The sequence below is a fragment of the Lithobates pipiens genome, unplaced genomic scaffold, assembly GCF_037356315.1.
Source record: "Lithobates pipiens isolate NorthernLeopardFrog02 unplaced genomic scaffold, aLitPip1_a1.2 Scaffold_16, whole genome shotgun sequence".
Taxonomy (NCBI): domain Eukaryota; kingdom Metazoa; phylum Chordata; class Amphibia; order Anura; family Ranidae; genus Lithobates; species Lithobates pipiens.
The window spans coordinates 76,977,112-76,998,878 of record NW_027507748.1 but is presented as its reverse complement, the minus strand read 5'-3'; the positions used below and the strand labels follow the sequence as shown (position 1 = coordinate 76,998,878).

General features: G+C 41.7%; 1 protein-coding gene across 5 annotated transcripts in view; it reads left to right on the top strand.

Moving 5' to 3' along the window:
* The window catches only part of NCAM2 (neural cell adhesion molecule 2), a 506,619-nt gene that overhangs the window by 453,380 nt on the left and 31,472 nt on the right, over nucleotides 1-21,767 (top strand). For all 5 annotated transcript variants that reach the window (XM_077480043.1, XM_077480044.1, XM_077480048.1 and 2 more), the window contains one exon: nucleotides 15,021-15,201. In XM_077480043.1, coding sequence (XP_077336169.1) covers nucleotides 15,021-15,201 — 181 coding nt within the window. The remainder of the gene's footprint in view (nucleotides 1-15,020; nucleotides 15,202-21,767) is intronic.

The following is a 21,767-nucleotide window of genomic DNA, read 5'->3' as shown; positions in this document are numbered from 1 at the left end:
ATGAAAGGAAGCCATTCATTGTTTACAATTGTCATTTGATCTGCTGTGATTGGTCATAGTGATCACATGGTACCAGCAGCAGGCCAGTACAGTAATCTGTCGTCGACTGCATCCAGTGGACACAGCTGGTAACATACTGTGTGAGGCACATTCCAGGAGGACGCCATAAGATGTCCACCCAGAACAATGAACTATTTTTGGCAAATAGATATAGAGATATATTGATATGAGACATTATTATAGGCATTAGTGCTTTAAATTTTGGCTCCTCTATTCCCTTTGTTTATTTTTTAAAGAGCCTGACTCACAGAGTAGGGCAAGGGAATTATATACATATATATATATATATATATATATATATATATATATATATATATATATATATATATATATATATATTTTTTTTTTATGTATTAACACTGGGTATAGAAGTAGCTATAGCCAGTTGGTTAATTGTTAGGGCTGAGGTCCTTCCCACCCCTCTGTCATGTTTGACTGTGTATGTTATCTATGGAGGGGAGTGGAAATGGTCAGGGTAAATGTTTTGGTGGGGGGTATGTTTTTTTTGTAGCTTGGGTTTTTATGGATGAGAAATGGTGTGGTTTGGTAGACCTATGGAATGCGCTCTAGAGACACTAGATATGTCTCCAATATGTTTTATACATTTGCTGATCTTCAATGATGTCAGGTCATAATAATTATTTTTCTGTTTGGAATTTTCATGGGCTAAACTCTAAGTTTAAACGAGCAGTGATGTTCCGATATTTAAAAAATTATAATCCACATATGGTTTTATTGCAATAGACACACTTGATGGGAGGGAAGTTATTGACATAAAAAAAAAAACTTGGATTCAAAAAGCTTATCGTGCTACCTATTCCTCTAATGCAAGAGGGGTGCCAGCTATAATAAATAAATATTTCCCCTGTTTAATCGAGAATATATATCGCTGGACAGAGTAAATATGTTTTTGTAGTATTGTTTTTTCTTTGGTGCTATTAAATGCAATATTGGAGCAGATTATTCAACACTGTCCAGCAAAATTACTACTTAAGGGAGATTTTAATTCCATTATATCCCTAAATTTAGATAGATCGAGAACCCCAAGCAGTGCTCAGCAGAATTATATAATTGGGCACAGGCGGAAGGAGTAACATTTGGAGATGGAGGAATCCAACAAAACAAGAGTCTTCTTGTTTTTATACTTCCTATAAAACCTCATCCTGAATAGATTTAGCTTTTGCTAATCCAGCTTTTCTGGCAGATATTATAGAGGTCACATATTTACTGAGTGTGATAGGGGCACTAGTATAAGTGCTATACAAAAAAACTATAAAATACACAATATACAATTTGTGATTAGACAAACATAGTAAAGTGCATAGTGCTATATCCCTTTCATGGCTAAGACTATTTTTGGCATTTGGTGTTTACAAGTTAAAATCCATATTTTTTTGCTAGAAAATTACTTGGAACCCCCAAACACTATATATATTTTTTTAGCAGGGACTCTAGAGAATAAAACGGCGATTGTTGCAATATTTTATGTCACACGGTATTTGCGCAGTGGTGTTTTAAACGCAACTTTTGGGAAAAGGGACACTTTCATAAATAAATAAAAAACAAAACAGTAAAATTAGCCCATTTTTTTTACATAGTGTGAAAGATAATGTTACACCGAGTAAATAGATACCAAACATGTCACACTTTATAATTGCACGCACTGGTGGAATGACGACAAAGTACGGTACCTAAAAATCTCAATAGGCAACGTTTAAAATTTTTGTACGGTTACCAGGTTAGCGTTACAGAGGAGGTCTAGTGCTAGAATTATTGCTTTCCCTCTGACGATCATGGCAATACCTCACATGTGTGATTTGAACACCGTTTACATATGCGGGTGCGACTTCCGTATGCGCTTTCTTTGCTTCGCGAGCTCACGGGAACAGCGGGAGCTTTAAAAAAAATTTAATAAAAAAAATAAAATGATCACTTTTATTGCTGTCACAAGGAATGTAAACATCCCTTGTGACAGTAATAGGCGGTGACAGGTACTCTTTATGGAGGGATCGGGGGTCTTACGGCGTCATTCCAGTTCCTCCCCAGCAGCCGGAGGCATCGGATTGTGAATCGGTGCTCCCGATTGAGGGGGAGCACCGGTAACAGCGACGGGAGGGGGGACGTCCCCTCCCGCTCCTTCGGCATAACAGCCGAGCAGCTTTTAGCCACTTTGGTTGTTATGACTGGATAGCCAATCGCCCGCTGTAAAAAACGGTACCGGGATGATGCCCGCAGGTGTGGGTATCATCCCGGTATAACCCCCGGAAGCCGAGTACACACATCTGCATACGCTCGGCGGGAAGGGGATAATAAACAGTTGATAATATTGGTGATGAATTCATGAATCTAATACTCAATCAAAAATAAAGTCCATATAAATTCTTAATGTTGGGATTCTTATCCATACACCCTCACCAAGGCAGATCTTTGTGAATATAACCCGATGAGTTTGAGTAAAGTGTCTGCATCCCAAATGGACATGACCTCTTTAACTAAAAAGAAGGCCACAAGAGGCAGTTTTGATAACTTGCTGGTAACCAATGAAGATGTCGCTGAAATTCTTTTTCAATAAGATCCTCCTCTCCACAACAAGTAAACCATTGAAAGGAACAAAAAATGGAACATAGGATAATAAAATGTATTTTAAGAATTAGATAAAAAAAATACAAATTGGCTGCTTACATCTTACATTTTAAGTGCCTTTTCCCAACACTGAGGATATCAGCATGTAAACACCAGGTATAGGTCCGCAGCCTCCCAGCCTCCACTCATTATCTGGTGTGCATTCAACTGCCGTGGTATTGGTAAACTGGAAGTGGGTTACCAGAAGTGATGTGACTAGGATGTGCCTCGACGTACATTTTGTTTTACAACGTCATCAGGAAGCCAATTTTCGATGTAAAAATGAACATCGAGGTGCTTCCCGGTCATGTCACTTCCGGTAACCCACTTCCGGTTTACCAACATCACGGCAGTGGAAAACATACCAGATGCCGAGCGGAGTTTTTTTGTATAGCACTTATACTAGCGCCCCCTATCACATACCATTTCAACACTAAAGTTACTACATTGCACTTTCATGGGAGCAGCTTTAATTAAATATGCACATACTATTTTGCTGTAGCATAAGCTTTTTACAATATATTTACCGAGTGGCCTCTCGGATCATTGCACTTTACTTTTGTAAATTCGTACTCCTGCCTCAAAAAATGTATCTTTTTCTATCATTATGGTGTTTGGGACCCAAGTTGATTTCCTATCCTGATATAGCAGAAACAATGCTGGTAATGATAGCAGAATATTGAGAAAATAATGTGGGATCATCTTCCCCAGTTATTGTATGGGATGCTTTTAAAGCATTTTGTGCTTTAAAGGCAATATATTTCAGCTATAGTGGCGGTTCAGAAGGGACAAAAGATCAATACTCAGTCCTTACAAATTCAGCTTGATCTCCAGAAGGGAATTTATGGTTCTGATCCAAATATGAATAGCTTTGATTTATTAATGGCTGCTCAAAGAGATCTGCATTTACATATGACTGAAACAATGAGGATCTATATAAAAATAGACAGAGAATTTTCGAACTAGATTTTTTGGCAATGCTGGTACAACATGACCATCCATTAACACTTATACCTGAAGTTAGGATCTGTGAAGGGGAAACAGTATTTAAGAAGTTTTAGAGAACTTCAAGAATTATTATAGCCCTTTGTATACCTCTTCTCTCCCCTCTGACCTCTGCTGGGGGAGCTGTCTGCCCTATAGGATCGGATAGCACTTGGATGGTTGTTGGACCAAGAGAGAGAGGCTTTAGTTGGTCCCATCACTAGTGAGGAGATCAAGAAGGCCATAAGTACTTTTCCAAGTGGAAAGGTTCCAGGTCCTGTTGGACTCTATATTGAATGTTACAAAAAATATGGGGATATTTTAGTTTCAACATTGGCAGTAGTATATACAAGGGGGCTATCAGAAGGGTCTCTTCCAGATTCATATATGCTCATATAATTCTTAGTTATAGAGAAAACAGAGATCCAAAATGATGTGCCTCCTAAAGGCCAATAGCTTTATTAAACACTGACTTTAAAATATTAACAAAATTACTTACCTTAGGAATATAACCTCTGCTAACATATATCATTGACTCTGACCAGACAGGATTTATGCCCCAAAGAATGACATATATTTATCTATGAAAATGATATACTAACTTACCTACTCAACACACAAATGAAGGCTCCAGATGGTGGCATCTTTGAATATAGAAAAAGCCTTTCGTAGCATGGCCTTTTCTATGGGAAATACTTAGGAGGATAGGATTTACACTAGTATTTATTTATTGGTTCCAAACTCTGTATCAAAATTCCTTGTCAATGGTTAAACTGGGAGGAAGGCAGTCAGCTCTTTTTCAGCTATACAGGGGAACACGGCAGGGCTGCCCTCTCTCTTTGCCATAGCAATGGAACCAGTGGCAGAGGCTCTTCAGGTTTTCCCAAACATTCAAGGACTGCAAATTGGGGGGCTGGAGGAGAGGGTAGCCCTGTATGCAATTGACATGCTGCTGCTTCTAAATGATGCTGGTTCCTCATTACAGGGAGCATTGGACCTGATAAATATGTACTCGGTAGTTACAGGGTTTAAGATAAATTGGGATCAATTCCTTGTTTGCCATGGACCAGTCTACGGCCTCCCAGAATCTGCCATTACAATGGGTGACCACATTTAAATATCTAGGGATAATGATCTCATGTCAGGCCTGCGATGTTCTGTCACTCAATCTAACTCCAGTAGTTCAGGAGGTTATGAAAAAAACTAAAAGCATGGGAGACCTTACTCTTGTGGCTATTGGGGCATATCATTTTAATAAAAATGAAGATTCTTCCTAACTTTTTATATTTATTTAAAAAAAGTCTGATCTAGTTGGATTAGCAGAACCTACAACTGTCTCCAAACAACCCATAGATTAAATTTAAGGTAATAAAAACATAGACAAGAAGATGAACAGGAACAAATGTATATAAAGTTCAGAAATAGGGATGAGCTTCGTGTTCGAGTCGAACATACGTTCGACTCGAACATCGGCTGTTCGTCCGTTCGGCGAAGTCCGAACATTTTGGTCCGTTCGCGCCAAATTCGTGTGGCGCTCACGGCCCACAATGCACTGCGATGGCGCAGTGCATTGCTGGCTCATGATTGGCCAAGCATGCACTGTGACCCCGCATGCTTGGCCAATCGCAGCGCCAGCAGCGAGGAGAGCCATGATTGGCCAAAGGGAGGATGCCTGTGGCCAATCATAGCTCAGGCTGTGTAGTGCACGCCCCACACTATATAAGGCCGCCATTGCGGCGGCCTTGTGTAGTGTGTTGGCATCTGAAGCAGTGGGTGTTCTGTGTCCCTTCAACACAGTACACACCGATCGTTTTCGGCCGATTTTCGATCTTGCTGTTGTGTAGTGGTTATTGTCTGCATGCCCTGACGACCGCAGTATACACCGCTATATCCACCTCACCTATATAGCTAGTGATCTATCTTTTATAATAGAGCTTGCAGTCAGTAGTGTTAGGAGATAGTGCGTGCTGTCTGCGTGCTCTGTACCCAGTACATACCGCTATATCCACCTACATAGCTGTTCTCTATTTGAGCCCACTTGCCATCTGCAGGAGTTATTGGAAGTTGTGTGTGCCTCCAGCACAGCACAGTATACATCTGTATATACCCCTTTATCTCTGGTGTTCTATAATAAAGGCATCTGCAGGAGTTAGTGGGTGTTCTGTGTACCTTCAACACAGTACACACCGATCGTTTTCGGACGATTTTCGATCTTGCTGTTGTGTAGTGGTTGTTGTCTGCGTGCCCTGACCGCAGTATACACCGCTATATTCACCTCACCTATATAGCTAGTGATCTATCTTTTATAATAGAGCTTGCAGTCAGTAGTGTTAGGAGCTAGTGCGTGCTGTCTGCGTGCTCTGTACCCAGTACATACCGCTATATCCACCTACATAGCTCTTCTCTATTTGAGACCACTTGCCATCTGCAGGAGTTATTGGAAGTTGTGTGTGCCTCCAGCACAGCACAGTATACATCTGTATATACCCCTTTATCTCTGGTGTTCTATAATAAAGGCATCTGCAGGAGTTAGTGGGTGTTGTGTGCCTCTAGCACAATATACACTACCCAACTGCTTTTTTACCCAACTCCCTTCAGGCCATTACCATGTCTGGAAGGCCAGCAAGGAGAGGCAGACAGGCACGAGCCGATAAAAGAGGGCAAGCAGGCTCTGTGTCTAGAGACAACAGTGCTGGTCGTGGACGCGGTGCATTGTGATCAGCACGTGGCCATGGGACACGCTTGTCCTTCTTTTCGGCAGCTGGACATGTTGAGCCACAACATGCCAATGACTTGGTAGAGTGGATGACCAAGCCCTCTTCATCCTCCTCATCCTCTCTCACCTAGGCTCAGGGTACTAGCAAAGCAGCTGCCAACGCATCGTCTTCAGCCCTCTCAATGTCATCATCAGTGACTCCTTCCCTAGACCCACCACATCCTCCTGAGGAGTCTCCTGAACTCTTTGAGCACAGTGTTGGGTACATGCTCCAGGAGGATGCCCAGTGTTTTGTGGGCTCTGATGATGACACTCAGCTAGAGGAAGGCAGTAGCGTGAGTGCAGAGAGAGGAGATGCTCAAGAAGGACAGCAATCTGGCACTCATGTTCCACAAGCTGCAGCATACTGCCAGGTTTGCTACAGCGATGAAGAGGGAGGGGATGATGAGGGCACTGACTCCACGTGGGTGCCTGGAAGGAGAGAGGAGGAGGAGGAGGAGGCATATGTCCAACGAGGCAGGATGCCCTCCGGGGGCCAGGTTAGGGGCAGAACACCGACTGAATCACACCGCAGAGCTCCGCCTGTGCAGAGCGCTGCCTCTGCGCGTTATTCTAAAAGTTCTTTGGTGTGGGCTTTTTTGAGACGAGTGCATCAGATCGCACCTCTGCTATTTGCAACATATGTCTCAAGCGTATCTCACGTGGCCAAAACATCAGCCGCTTGGGCACTACATGCTTGACCAGACATATGTTGACCTGCCATGCAGCTCGTTGGCAAGCGTACCTCAAAGACCCACACCAAAGAACAAAGCGGACCTCTCCTTGCTCCTCATCAGCTGGCATCTCCAACCCCACTAGACCTTCAGTCCTCTCTGAAACCTGCTCTGAGAGGAATGAAGGTGTAGAATTAGGTGTGTCACCGCCAAGTGCTTCCGGGAACTCTGCTAGCGGTACACCCATGTCCGATTATAGCAGGCAAATGTCCCTGCCCCAGCTGCTGGACCGGCGAAAGAAGTTCACTCCCAGCCATCCACATGCCCAGCGGTTGAATGCTAGCTTGGCTAAATTGCTAGCACTTCAACTGCTGCCTTTTCAGTTGGTAGACTCGGCCCCCTTCTGTGAGTTTGTACAATGTGCAGTTCCTCAGTGGCAGGTCCCCAAACGCCACTTTTTCTCACGGAAGGCGATTCCGGCTCTCTACCGGAATGTGGAAGGCAATGTCCTTGCCTCGCTGGACAGGGCGGTCAGCGGTAAGGTGCATATTACCGCTGACTCATGGTCCAGCAGGCATGGACAGGGACGTTACCTGTCTTTCACGGCCCATTGGGTCACTCTTCTGGCAGCTGGGAAGGATGCAGGACAAGGTGCAGTAGTGTTGGAGGTTGTTCCACCACCACGCCTCCAAAATGCTACTATTGGTTGTGACACACCTCTCTCCTCCACCCCCTCCTCTTCTTCCTCCATGGCCTCTTCCAGTGCTCTGTCCTCAGAACCAGCGGTGCTCCGTAGGCATTCCAGGGGCTACGCAAGTACGCAGGCAAAACGATGCCATGCCGTGCTTGCGCTGGTTTGTTTGGGGGACAGGAGCCACACTGGGGCGGATGTTTTGTCAGCTCTGCAGGGGCAGGCCGAGAGGTGGTTGACTCCACGCCAGCTTAAGCCAGGAATGGTGGTTTGCGACAATGGCACCAACCTCCTCTCCGCCCTCCAACAGGGACAACTGACCCATGTGCCCTGTGTAGCTCACGTCCTTAACCTGGTGGTGCAGCGGTTCTTGGGCAGGTACCCCGGCTTACAGGATGTCCTGAAGCAGGCCAGGAAAGTCTGTGTGCATTTCCGCCGATCATTTAATGCCTGTGCTCGGCTGGCTGAGCTCCAAAAGGAGTTGAACCTGCCCAAGAACCGCCTTATATGTGACATGCCCACCAGATGGAACTCAACATTGGCCATGCTGCAGCGGCTGCACACGCAGCAGAGGGCCATCAATGAGTACCTGTGCGACTACGGCACCAGGACAGGGTCAGGGGAGCTTGGTTTTTTTCTCACCACGCCAGTGGGGCATGATCAGGGATGCATGCACTGTCCTGTCACCCTTTGAGGAGGCCACAAGGATGGTGAGCAGTGACAGTGCATGCATCAGTGACACTGTACCTCTTGTCCTCCTCTTGGAGCATACGCTGCGTGGAATAATGGACAGGGCACTTGAGGCAGAACAGAGGCAGGAAGAGGAGGACTTCCTTGCCTCTCAAGGCCCCCTTTATCCAGACAGTGTTCCTGCTGTGCCACCCATCACACAGGAAGAGGATGAGGAGGAGGAAGAGGAGGAGGAGGATGATTGTGTCAGCATGGAGGTGGAGGCTGGCACTCAGCATTAGCATCAGCAGCAGCAGCAGCAGTCTTATAGGGATGATTTACAGTCCCAAGAAACACGTGGACTTGTACGTGGCTGGGAGGAGGTAGCTGCGGATCATGTTGTCCTTAGTGACCCAGAGGACTCCAGACCGAATGCCTCAGCTAACCTACGCTGCATGGCCTCCCTGATCCTGCAAAGCCTGCGGAAGGATCCTCGTATTCTTCGGATCAAGGAGAGGGACCATTACTGGCTGGCCACTCTCCTTGATCCATGGTACAAGGGTAAGGTTGCCGACTTTATCTTGCCATCGCAGAGGGAGCAGAGGATGAGACATCTCCGGGAGGCCTTGCAGAAAGGTCTGTGCAACGCGTTCCCAGAGACTGGGAGGTTACAAACTCCTGGTCCTGGACAACGTGTTGCTGAGGCATCGGTCAGAAGGAGCGGTGGAGAAGGTGGCCGTCTGACTGATGCTTTCAGACAATTTTTTAGTCCGCAGCCCCAAGGTATGATCGGTTCCAGCAACCATCGCCAGCGTCTGATTTACATGGTGCAGGAATACCTAGGGGCAAGGTCAGACTTGGACACCTTTCCCACCGAAAATCCTCTGGCTTACTGGGTCTTGAGGATGGATCACTGGCCAGAGCTTGCACAGTATGCAATTGAGCTACTGGCCTGTCCTGCATCCAGCGTTCTTTCGGAACGCACCTTCAGTGCTGCTGGTGGCTTTGTTACCGATCACAGGGTGCGCCTGTCCACCGAATCAGTTGATCGACTGACCTTCATCAAGATGAATCAGTCTTGGATCACCCACAGCTACCAAGCACCTGAAGCTGATGTAACCGAATCATTTTTTTTGAAATATCACATCCCTTCAAGACTGCCTATGCTGATGCTGAGTGACTGTCCTGTTATGTTGATTGTCCATCCTCTTCCTCCTCCGCTGATATGTTGGAAGAACATTTCTGGTTCTGGTTGATGCCATCAGCCCAATTTTTCTGCCCCTGTTTAACAGAGGCGTTTAATTACAATTTTTGATGCAATGCTTTGCAGCAGGGCTAATTCCTGCAATAAAGCTAGAGTATATGGCAGAGGTTGCAGTGTGGTGGCACCAGCACCAGTGCCTAAGGCCCAATTTTTCTGCCCCTGTTTAACAGGGGCGTTTAATTACAATTTTTGATGCAATGCTTTGCAGCAGGGCTAATTCCTGCAATAAAGCTAGAGTATATGGCAGAGGTTGCAGTGTGGTGGCACCAGCACCAGTGCCTAAGGCCCAATTTTTCTGCCCCTGTTTAACAGGGGTGTTTAAGTACAATTTTTGATGCAATGCTTTGCAGCAGGGCTAATTCCTGCAATAAAACTAGAGTATATGGGAGAGGTTGCAGTGTGGTGGCACCAGCAGCAGTGCCTAAGGCCCAATTTTTCTGCCCCTGTTTAACAGGGACATGTAATTACAATTCTTGATATAATATTTCACAGGAGGGCCCCTTCCTGTGCCCACCCAGAGTAACGGTGAGGACTTATAGTGTTGTGGCACCAGCACCACAACCACCAAAGGTCAATTTTTCTACCACTGTTCAACAATGGCATGTAATTACAATTCTTGATATAATCGTTCACAGCAGGGCGCTCCAGCGCCCACCAAGAGTCACTTTGAGGGCTTACAATGTTGTGGCAAAACCAACACCTTGTTCCACCATTTCTGCAGAGCATATAGGGCAGGCCCCTACTTTCAAACATCCAATTTACAAACATCTCCTACTTGCAAACGGAAGGAGACAACAGCAAGTGAGATGAAAAAAGATGGACGACCAAACAAATTATACAGGGGTGATAACCCTTCCCTATGTTTTCCAAAAAGCTTAAAAATAGTTTTTTTGACTGGAGCTACACTTTAAAAATGTACCAGTTGAAAATTACAAACAGATTCAACTTAACACAACAAACCTACACAGTCCCTGTCTTGTTTGCACCGCCTGTATACTGCTGTTCTGAGTATATAGGGCCTGGGGGCCACATGCATTTCCTTTTTTTAATATGGGTACGGGGTTCCCCTTAATATGCGTACAAGACCTAAAGGGGCTGGTAATGGGCAGGGAGGGCTACCCATGCCATTTTTCTCAATGATTTTCAACCATATTGCAGGAACCAGATATAACATTAAAACCGCAAGCAGTTTTAAATGGTGTTATTTCCGTTTAATGTCATTTTGTGCAGGGACTGTTCTAAACACGGGAAACACGTGGCACTTCACAGGCATACTACAGACACCCCCCAGGCACCATATTTAAAGGAATATTTCACTTTTTTTTCACTTTAATCGTCATTAAAATCAGTGCTCCCGCCAAAACGGCCATTTTTAAAAACATTTTAGGCATTGACCCATGTCCCCTGGGGCAGGAGCCAGGTCCCCAAACCCTTTTTAGGACAGTATCTTGCATATTAGCCATTAAAATTAGCACTTTTCATTTCGAACGTTCGAGTCCCATAGACTTCAATGGGGTTCTAAAGTTCGTTCGAATTTGGGGTCCATTCGAAAGTTCTGGTGCGAACCGAACCGGGGGGGTGTTCGGCTCATCCCTATTCAGAAAGCAAAATAGTGATTCTAGATAAGAGAATGAATGGGTATACAAACCAACACAGGGTATGGGTTTTTAACTGGAAGAGATATGTAGAAGATCCTGTGAGAGCTCAGTAAAGAAATAATCTGAATGTATGTGTTGTTATGTATATTGGAAAATTAATAAAGATAATTAAAAAAAAGTGTATGATGAAACATAGGGAGCAGAATAGAATATCTGATAATAAAAACCCTCAGGATTACTTCAAAATAATGGAATAATAATTCCTAAGCTAATACAGGCATATTCCACTTTTAAGTACACAATGGGGTTTATTTAGTAAAGCTGGAATGTGCAAAATCAGGCTCACTTCTGCATAGAAACCACTGAGCTTCTAAACCCAGCTTGTTCAATGAAGGTTTGGTAATAAAACCTGGAAGCTCATTGGTTTCTATGCAGAAGTGAGCCTGATTTTGCACTTTCCAGCTTTATTAAATAAACCCCATTATGTACTTAAAAGTGGGGTATGCCTATAAATAAAAAAAATATTATATCCTTGTGTAACTATTTGTTATAAAAGTTGGTGTTTAGCTTATCTTAATAATGAACTAAAGTCAAATACATTTTTTAAATATATATTACCTAACTTTTATGTTTTTTTATTTATTTACAGCTTAAACACTATTAGTAAAATGTGAAAATGATAAATTGTAAACTAAAACATATGTTTTATTGCTTTACTTTGTGTTATGATCAATGTTGTTCTGCAATTTTTTTGGAGAATCCCATTCGTTGTCAGGGTACTTTTCAATAGTCTTCATCTAGTTTTTACACGCAAAAAGCTATTTGGTAGAAAACTATTTGATTTACAACTTCAACTTATATGAATTTGCTTCAATGCTCTTGTCAAATAGCACATATATTCTTAACATATTCTGTCAGGTGCAAAGCTAGCTATTTACAGTTTGCAATTAATTGCAACAATTTTCTATTTTCAATTTAACTGTGGCCAAAGGGAGCTCTTGTATGTAATTGGTTTTGTAATGTAAGTACTACTACACTTTATCCTCTGTCTATGAATTAGATGATTTTGTATTTTAAGTAGTTATTATAATTGTCTCATTTGCATTGTTCAGTCCATTCTCATGTGAGCTGACTATGTTTTGTATATTTTTGGGGGAGTCTCTTGCTTGTAAACAACTTTAACTGTGGGGTTTTGAAAGAATAAAGAGCACTGTATGTTGAATATTCTGAAATTCATGGTGTGAGCTGAATTTAATTATTTTTCCTAAACAATATAATAGTTATATTAGTACAATAATGCCTATGCTGTGGAACAAGGGAACTTTAAAAAGTGAACTTTAGTCAAATAGAGAATTAAAGTCTATTAACATATACTTTTTTTTTGGCTAGAGTAGTAGATAGTTAAAACCCCTGTTTTTGTTTTGCTATTGTCATCTCATTAATGAGATTTACCTTCATTTCCTGTACTGTAGCTAAAATGGAAAGTGAGAGGACATTTCGGAGTAAGGACATTAAGGAAATTCCTCTTTAAAGCCTTGCACATATATGACCTTAGTGAAGTGAGTCTTCTTTCATGAAACCGCATACGTGCTTACCTGTATTTGTGCTGGGAGCGCCATCTCGTCTCGCCGAGTCTTAAACTAAAAATCAGGCGTTGGGATCTGCGATTGCCCATGATCAGCTATCATAGTGATTAGTATCTGTACAGCTTTCCTGTGTACTATCTCTCCCTTTGAAAGGAGAAAAAAACTACCTGTACAGGGTATCATTTCTCCTTGCTAGAAGAGAAAAATGCAGACAAAAAATCTTAAAAAAATAAAGTAAAGACTTTCAAATATCATTAGGCACACAATATGCAGTTGTGTGAGAAACATGTCTTGGTTGCTAGGCATCCTGAAGCTAACTTCCTTTCCAGCAGATGAATCACTCCTTTGTGAGAACATCTGTCTGACCACACATTTTGTATCCAAAATGCATGATCACTACATCTTGATAACAAAGACTCAGAACATTGGTACCTACCTCTCCTGGCATACTTGTAAATGGTCTCCACCCCTTTAAAGGGACCTACCCTCTCTCAATAGTTACTTGATATTGAGTTTATTTCATGTCTTTTGGGTGTCTTGCCTGTTACCTGTATTTGTGTTGCTGATTTAGCTTTCTCTGACTATTAAACATTCTACCCATTACTACTGAATGGGTAAACTGATGATGATTCTTGTCTAACCCCCCTGGATCAATTGCTTGATTGTCAACTCTTCTGGTTTGACCCTGGCCCACTCCTAATTTCTGTTTTATGATTTCACTCAGAACCTGACTTACCTTACTTTAGGTGTGCCCTTGTTGTTTCTAGTGTCCATAAACCAATTCCAGGGCCACCCCAGTAGAGGGTAAACTTTATAACCATTCCCAAACAGTTATCTATAGGTGAAGACTGAGGTAGCCCAAATATCTTGATCAGGATAGGACAGTGGTTATTTACTATACCTCAGCCTTGAATGCCAGAAAAAGGCTATTTAACAACTTCCTGGCCGGCGCACGACGATGTACGTCGGCAGAATGGCACGGGCAGGCAAATTGGCATACAGGCATGTCCATTTGCATTTGCCACCCTGCCATCGTGTGCGCGTGCTGGTCGGGACCCCCATGAGTCCGGTTGCGGGTCCCGTGGACTCGATCGCCGTGGGGATACCCACAATCGTCTCACGGGGGAGGTTGAACGGGGAGATGCCGATGTAAACAGCATATCCCCGTTCTGCCTAGCAACAAGTGACACTGATCTCTGCTCCATGTGATTGGAGCAGAGATCAGTGTTCACTAGCACACAGCCCAGCCCCCCACAGTTAGTAACACGCCCCTAGGACACACTTAAACCCTCCACTGCCACCCTCTGGTTAACCTCTTCACTGCCAGTGTCATTTACACAGGAATCAGTGCATTTGTATAGCACTGATTGCTGTATAAATGACAATGGTTCCAAAAATGTGTCAAAAATTTCCAATGTGTCCACTATAATGTCACAGTCACAATAAAAATCGCTGATCACCGCCATTACTAGTAAAAAAAAAAAAAAATTAATATAAATGCCATAAAACTATCCCCTATTTTGTAAACACTATAAATTTTGTGCAAACCAATCAATAATCGCTTATTGCGATTTTTTTTACCAAAAATATGTAGAATAATACGTATCGGCCTAAACTGAGGAAAACATTTTTTTTATATATTTTTGGGGGATATTTATTATAACAAAAAGTAAAAAATAATGTGTTTTTTTCAAAATTGCCACTCTATTTTTGTTCATAGCGCAACAAAATAAAAACCGCAGGGGTGATAAAATACCACCAAAAGAAAGCTCTATTTGTGGGGAAAAAAAAGGACGTCAATTTTGTTTGGGAGCCATGTCGCACGACCGTGCAATTGTCGGTTAAAATGTCGCTTTGCCGAAATGCAAAAAGTGGTCTTTTCTTAAGCCAGCAAAATGGTCCGGTCTGAAAGTGTTTAAGTAGCAATCATTGAGCAGATCAAATCTGAAGTGATGGTCTTTAGGTAATAATTGGTACATAAATTAATGCCTTCATATACTGTATGTCAGCTGGTATTTCAGTGCTTATGTATTAGTTCCTACTGTGTAGATTTAGTTAACTATAATATTCCTCATTGAATGAACTATATACAGTCTGTTTGTTTTTTTTTTCCACAGAAAGACAAAGAAGATCAATGGCTTGAGAAGAAATTTCTTGGAAATAAAGATCATATAGTTCTAGAGCACCTACAGTGGAATATGGAATATGAAGTTCAGATTATAGCAGCAAATAGACTTGGTCAATCTGAACCAACTATGTATGAGTTTATAATGCCACCAAAACCCAACATTATTGCTGGTATGTGCCCTGTCCTATCAGTTGTTGCCTCCACCTAATGTATGTGGTGCATTTCTATAGGTCATTTTTACTTTCAATTGTTTTTTTGTTGAAATTTATCAAGAAATAGGTACAAAAAGCAGGAAATACCATAAGTATGACAAGGAACATTAACACTATCCATTAATAACATTGTAGAGGTAAAGGCACTTATTCAGTACAATAATCGATGGGTTGGTTAGTAGATTATTTCACAAGAATATTCTTGTTTTACCCACGTCAGTGCGTGAGAGGGTGGTTCCCCTCCGGACACACCCCTACTGGTACTAACTGTGTCTCAGAAGGAAAGACCAAGTATCCCCCCCCAGTGCACCCGCAATGGTGTCACTATGTAATGTGTGCCAATTCACCCATTCTAATAGATGTATAAATGTATAATTGTTGCTTTGAGTGATCAAATACGTTTGTTTGATCATATTTTAGTACAGTTCAAGCACTAAAGAAATAATAAGAAAAACAAAAGGATAAAAAAAAGTGAAGTAAGTAAATAATACTTGAAATGAAATAAAATGTATGTGTACATAGCTACCTAGAATTTTAGAATTAACAGTATTCAACAGTATTCAGATGTTTTCAGTTTATACTAGTCAGTCCATGGTTTCCATTGTTCGTGTGATTTTTGAAACTTGCCCTGGGATGAAGCAAACGTAATTTCATAGGTGGCATGCGTATTTGTGGTCAGTATTATTTCTTTCATTGTTGGTGGTTCCTGATTTTTCCAATGTCCTGTGATCGTTAGTCTGGTGCTTAGTAAGATGTGGGATACTATTGTCCTAATGGTTTTCGGGGGTGATTTTATACCCAGAGATAAGATGGCTAATGCCGAGGTTTTAGGAATGGGGCACTGTGCTATCTGCGTAAGCATAAGAAATACGTTTCATCGAACATCGAATGTTCGGACACTCCCAGAGTATATGGTATAAGGTCCCCTTGTGGTTACGTTTCCTCCAACATAGTGGTAAAGCTTTAGTGTCAAATTTGGAAATCTTGTGCGGGGTTAAGTACCAGCGAAGTGGTATTTTTTGTGTCAGTTCCCATAGGTTAATGCATTTGGTGGATACATATGTAGTTTGAAGTGCTTGTTGCCATTGTTCTGGGGTGTATATTACTCCCATTTCTCATTCCCAGGCCTCGATGTGAGAGGATTTGTTGAATGTCAGTTTGTCATTTAAGGTGTTGTAAAAAAGGGAAATTCCTCTTATATTAGTTGAATTTTTGGTAAAGTATTGTGTTATTCGCCAGGGAAGTTGTATATTAAATGGAGGGTTGGTTTGAAGGAGATAATTCAATTGGAGGTATCTATAGTGTTCAAATTCTCACAAGCCAAATTTCATTTGTAGTGCTCTAAATGTTTTCATTGCGGGTCCTATCATGAGGTCCTCTATATGTTTGATGCCCTTTTCGGCCCAATGTTCTATATATATATGTCTGGTATAAGTCCTGACAGGCTAGTGATAGGAATTGGAAGCGGTGAAGTATGGGAGGTATGATTTTGTGTTAACAACATTTTCCAAGCTTGTAGTGAAGCTATCATTGATGGGGCTAGAGATGTGGCATGAGATGGGTTAGATGTACTAATCATAGAGATTGTTATATGAGATTTGGCTTTCTTCTAATTCTTGCCATCTGGTATTTGGTGAGGTAGGGAACCATTTTTGCAGTTGTGCCAGAATTGCAGCATTATAGTAGTCCTTAATCAGGATGTTTCCCACTCCTCCCACTTTCCTAGATGTTAACAAATTTTTGAAAGCCCATCTCGCTTTTTTTCCTTCCCATAAAAATTTGTTTACAATGGATTGAAGTTTATAAAAATAAGTATTGGGATGGAGAGTGATCTAAATAGATATATTAGTTGAGGTAATATTACCATTTTAAAAGCTGCTAGTCGCCCAGACCATAATAGTTCCATCTTAGCTACTTCTTGGAGCTTCAATGTCATAGAGCTCAGGATGGGGGCATAGTTGGTTATAAATAGGTATTTTGTGGAAGCGGTAAAGGTGATTCCCAGTTACTGGATCCCACTCTTGCTCCATGTGTATGAAAACCGTGAACTGAGCTTTTTTTGTAAACATGTATGTATGCCCATACCCAAAATGTAAGATTTTCCTTCATTTACTTTATAATAGGAGATTTTATTGAACATTTGTAAAGTCTCATGTACCGAAGCCAGGGATTTTTCAGGGTCTGTAAGCATCAAAATAATATCATCAGCAAATAATCTGATGACATGCTCAGATTTTGAAACTGGAAAAATTTTAATACATTGATGGGATCTAATGTAGGTTGCTAAGGGTTCTAAAACCAAATTAAAGATTAACGGGTTCCTTTAGTTATTTTGAATGGTTTGGAGAGTACTCCGGACATATATACCTGGGCTGAAGGTGTCGAGTATAAGGCTAGTGTTGCTGTTAGGATTGTTCCAGAAAATCCAAATTTCCTCAGAACCATGTTTAAGTATTCCCAGTGGACTCTATCAAAGGCCTTCTCCGCATCCAATGCTAGGAGCAGAGAAGGCCTTTGCTGTGTCTTGGCAATATGAATAATATTTGTCAATCTCCTAGTAGCATCAGAGGTCTGACGCCCCTTGGTGAACCCAGTCTGGTCGGGGTGTATTAAATGGGGTAGCATGCTTATAATTCGGTTGGCTATAATTTTAGCGTATAGTTTCAAATCTGTGTTTAGTAGTGATATAGGGTGGAAGTTAGTTGGAGTATTTGGTTCTTTCCCTGGCTTGGGTAGAGTCACTATTAAAGCATTTAGCATTTCAGACGGAAAGGAGGAAGAGGCAGCGGCTGTGTTGAACAAATTTGTGAGATAAGGAGATAATGTATGTTTGGTAATATTCCCCTATGAAACCGTCTGGGCCAGGGGATTTATTAGCAGGCAGTGATTCTATAGTTTTGTGAACTTCTGCTATGGTAAAAGCTAAATTTAAAGTTGCTACCTAATGTGGAGATAGTATCGGTAAAGATACCTGTTCTAAGAAGTCGTTTATCAGTGTAGTAGTGGGTTGGATCATTTCAGCGTCATCTTTTAAGTTATAAAGGGAGCCATAGTAAGTGCTAAATGTGTTCACTATATCCTGTGGATGATGCATTTTGGTTTTGTTTTTGGGGTGTAAAATGTAGGGGATTTTGGATTTATTTCTATGACCCTTGAGTTGGTGGGCTAAGACCTTTCCAGCCCTATTTCCATGTACATAATACGTAATTTTAAGCTTTTTGGTGTGTTTCTCAAACTTCTCAAGAAGAAGGAGTCTGAGATCATATCTCAGTTGGGTTAACCTATTGGAGATTGAGGGGGAAGATTGTTTTTTGTTTTTATTTTCAAAGATGAAAATTTCGTCCGTAATATTTTTTAGTTTTCTTAGCCGCTGCCTCTTCGCCCCGGCCCCCAATTTAATGAAGATCCCTCTGATGTATGCCTTATAGGCATTCCATAAAGTGAAATGATTTTTCACAGAAGGTTCATTAACAGAACAAAATTCTTGTAAGTGATTTTTGATAGATTGACTTCTGGTTGTTGCATAAGAAAGGAATTCGCTCTCCATAAAGGAACCACATTTACTGTGGATGCATCCACCATGGAAAGAGTTATAGAGGCATGGTCTGACCATGTAATGTCGTTGATAGTTGAGGGTTTGCTGATCCACTAGGAATAGGTTGATTCTTGTGTAAATGTGATGTGGAGCAGAAAAAAAATGTAAAATTCCTTTCTCTAGGGTTTAAGCAAAGCCACGCATCATATAGGCCTTCCTTATGTATGATTCCCTGGAGTGATCTATTTTGCCTTGTCACTTTTGTGGTCGTGTCCATAGTTGGATCAGGAATTATGTTGAAGTCACCACAAATCACCAGAAACTCCTTCCTATGGGTATTTATCTTTTTCAAGAGTTTGTGGAGATAGCGAACCTGATGTTGGTTTGGAGCGTAGACATTAACAATGGTGTATGTGACCTGATTGATGTCACAAACCAAAATCAGGTAGTGTCCATGGGGATCTACAATCTCTGTGTGAGACCTAAACACTACAGTGTGCTTTATAGCGATCATTACTCCCCTGGTTTTGGATTCTGCATTAGCAAAAAAAAGTGTGGAAAGTTCTTATGTCTGCACACTGGAGCAGACATGCCACAGAAATGGGTTTCTTGAGGACATATAATGTCAGATTTGTTTGTCAATGCTTACTTCCATAGGGATTTTCTTTTCAAAGGGTGGTTAAGCCTTTTGGTGTTAATAGAGAGGAAGTGGATAGCCATGAGGATGTTTTATTAGGTGTGTTGAGTTGGGTTTGTATATGAATTTAATTGTGGGCTTTGCTGGTAGAGAGATGACTGTTTAGTGATTCAAGTATTTACTGTGACCTTAGAAGAATAACCGCACTCGTGGAAAGTTCCTCCTCTCGCAATCTTGTGCTGCTTGGTGTCCTTGGGATATAGAAGCTCTGTTGTGACAAGTTGGAGACTTGAGGGGTAGCTGTGTAGCTCCAAACATCAAAAATATAACCTGTTAAGTAACATGTTAACATTGCAAACATTGTAACGAGAGCCACATGGGAAAGGTCTTCCATATGACAAATGACATACATTTCCATTTTGTTATAATATATAACATAGGAGAGAATAAAGAAAAGTAAAAAAGCAAAGAAAATATTTTTTTAAAAACAGTGTATCATGGATGACTCAGCTCAGGGATGCATCCCTGAGCTGAGTCATCCATGATGCATTGTTTTAAAAAAAATAATTTTCTTTGTTTTTTGACCCTTCTTTATTCTCTCCTATGTTATATATTATAACAAAATGGAAATGTATGAGTCATTTGTCTAATTGTGATGCAATTAGATCGTACTAGACAGTGTAATCTTTATGCTCTGAGGCATTTAATGTATGTTTTTTTGTTTTTAGAAATAAATATTGTTCAAATTATTTTAAAGAATTTGTGTCTATGCCTAAAAAGTTAATCACTGTCAACAATAGTTGTCTTGTTTTTTAGTAAATTCAAATATCAGGACGTGGCATGTTTATTATGTAGTGTATCCACAGTACCACTCTGTGTCTGATACGCCTTTAAATTTAAATTAACAGGTCTTCCATATGGTTCAATTGGGAATTACCCATGTGCAGCTAACTGCTGCTCAAGCTGTTTGGGGGATAAGTTCAAGCCTAGAGGCTGTCCTGGTACCCCTCAGAGGGATAAATATTGACTCCGGTTTGATTATAGGTTTCAAATATGCGATTTCGCGTTTTTTTGCATTACCGTTTTTCAGCCTGGTCATACATTGGTTGGGGGTATCATTGTTGTCATCCTTGGGGTCTGGAAGGATTTTTCACTCTTTCAGCAGTGATATACCTTTATCCAGGGAGTCCACAACATACGTTTGGTCTTGTTTGGTGATTGTGATTTTCGTGGGGTATCCCCAGCGGTAGGAAATGTTGTGGTTCCTAAGCACTTTTGTGATGGTGTTTAGGTTTCTCCTTTTTTGCAGTGTATGCTGGGAAAGATCAGCGTAGAAATGCAGATTTTGGCATTGGGGTGGAATGTGATCATTCTTTCACATTATTTGCATTAATTGCTCTTTCACATGAAAAAATGCATGCATAGAATTATATCCCTGTGGACTTTTTCAGGAAGGTATGATGGTTTTGGTAAGTAATGTATTCTATCAATGGTGACTTCTACATCAGAGTTGTCTGGCAGAAGGGAGGTAAATAGCTTGATTGCGTACGATCGCAGGTCTGAAGATTGTACCGATTCAGGGATCCCCCTTATTTTAAGGTTATTCCTTCTGGACCTGTCCTCAATGTCTGCTATTTTGTTTTTAATCCATGTTGTTTCTTCCTCCTGTTCCTCATTTGTGTCCACCAGCTCGTTAATGGTGGAGGCATACTCACCCATCTTGCTTTCAATATGCTCCACCCTGGCCTCCACTGCAGTCAACTCCCCACTAAATTTGTGCATACATTTCTTCATGTCTGCTTGTAACATGCTTCTCAGAGAGACAAGCATGTACTTGAGAACAGTGTCCATGACGGGCTGGTTGATAGTGGGGAAAGTAGTGATTGAGTCATGAAGCTCCCTGGTGTCCTCATCTAAATCTATTACAGGACTCTTTAGTTTAGCTTTAGCTGGGCTCCCTGATGGTGAGGGGGAGGAGAGGGAGTGCTGGCTGCCATAGGACTCATTCGTTTTGGGGGATGAGGTTGCTGCGTGCTGTGGAGCTGAATTTTTGTGAGTCTGTGTGGGTGAGGGGCTGGCGCCATTTTCCCTACCTCTATGTCTCAGCAGGATAAAATAATCTGTTAGCTGTTGTGGCTTGGAGGACCCCTTACGTTTACCCATCATGTTCCACGGAGGTGCCCCGATCGATCCGCCAGGTGGGGTGAGGGAAATGGAGCCCTGTGTGCCGCTGATAGCTGCTGATCCCTCGAGGGTGCTGGAGCTCCAGGATTAAGTCGCCCCCTCTATAGGTCATTTTTAATACTCTAAAATTCCTTTGCTACAAGTGAATGTCTTCACATCAAACATACT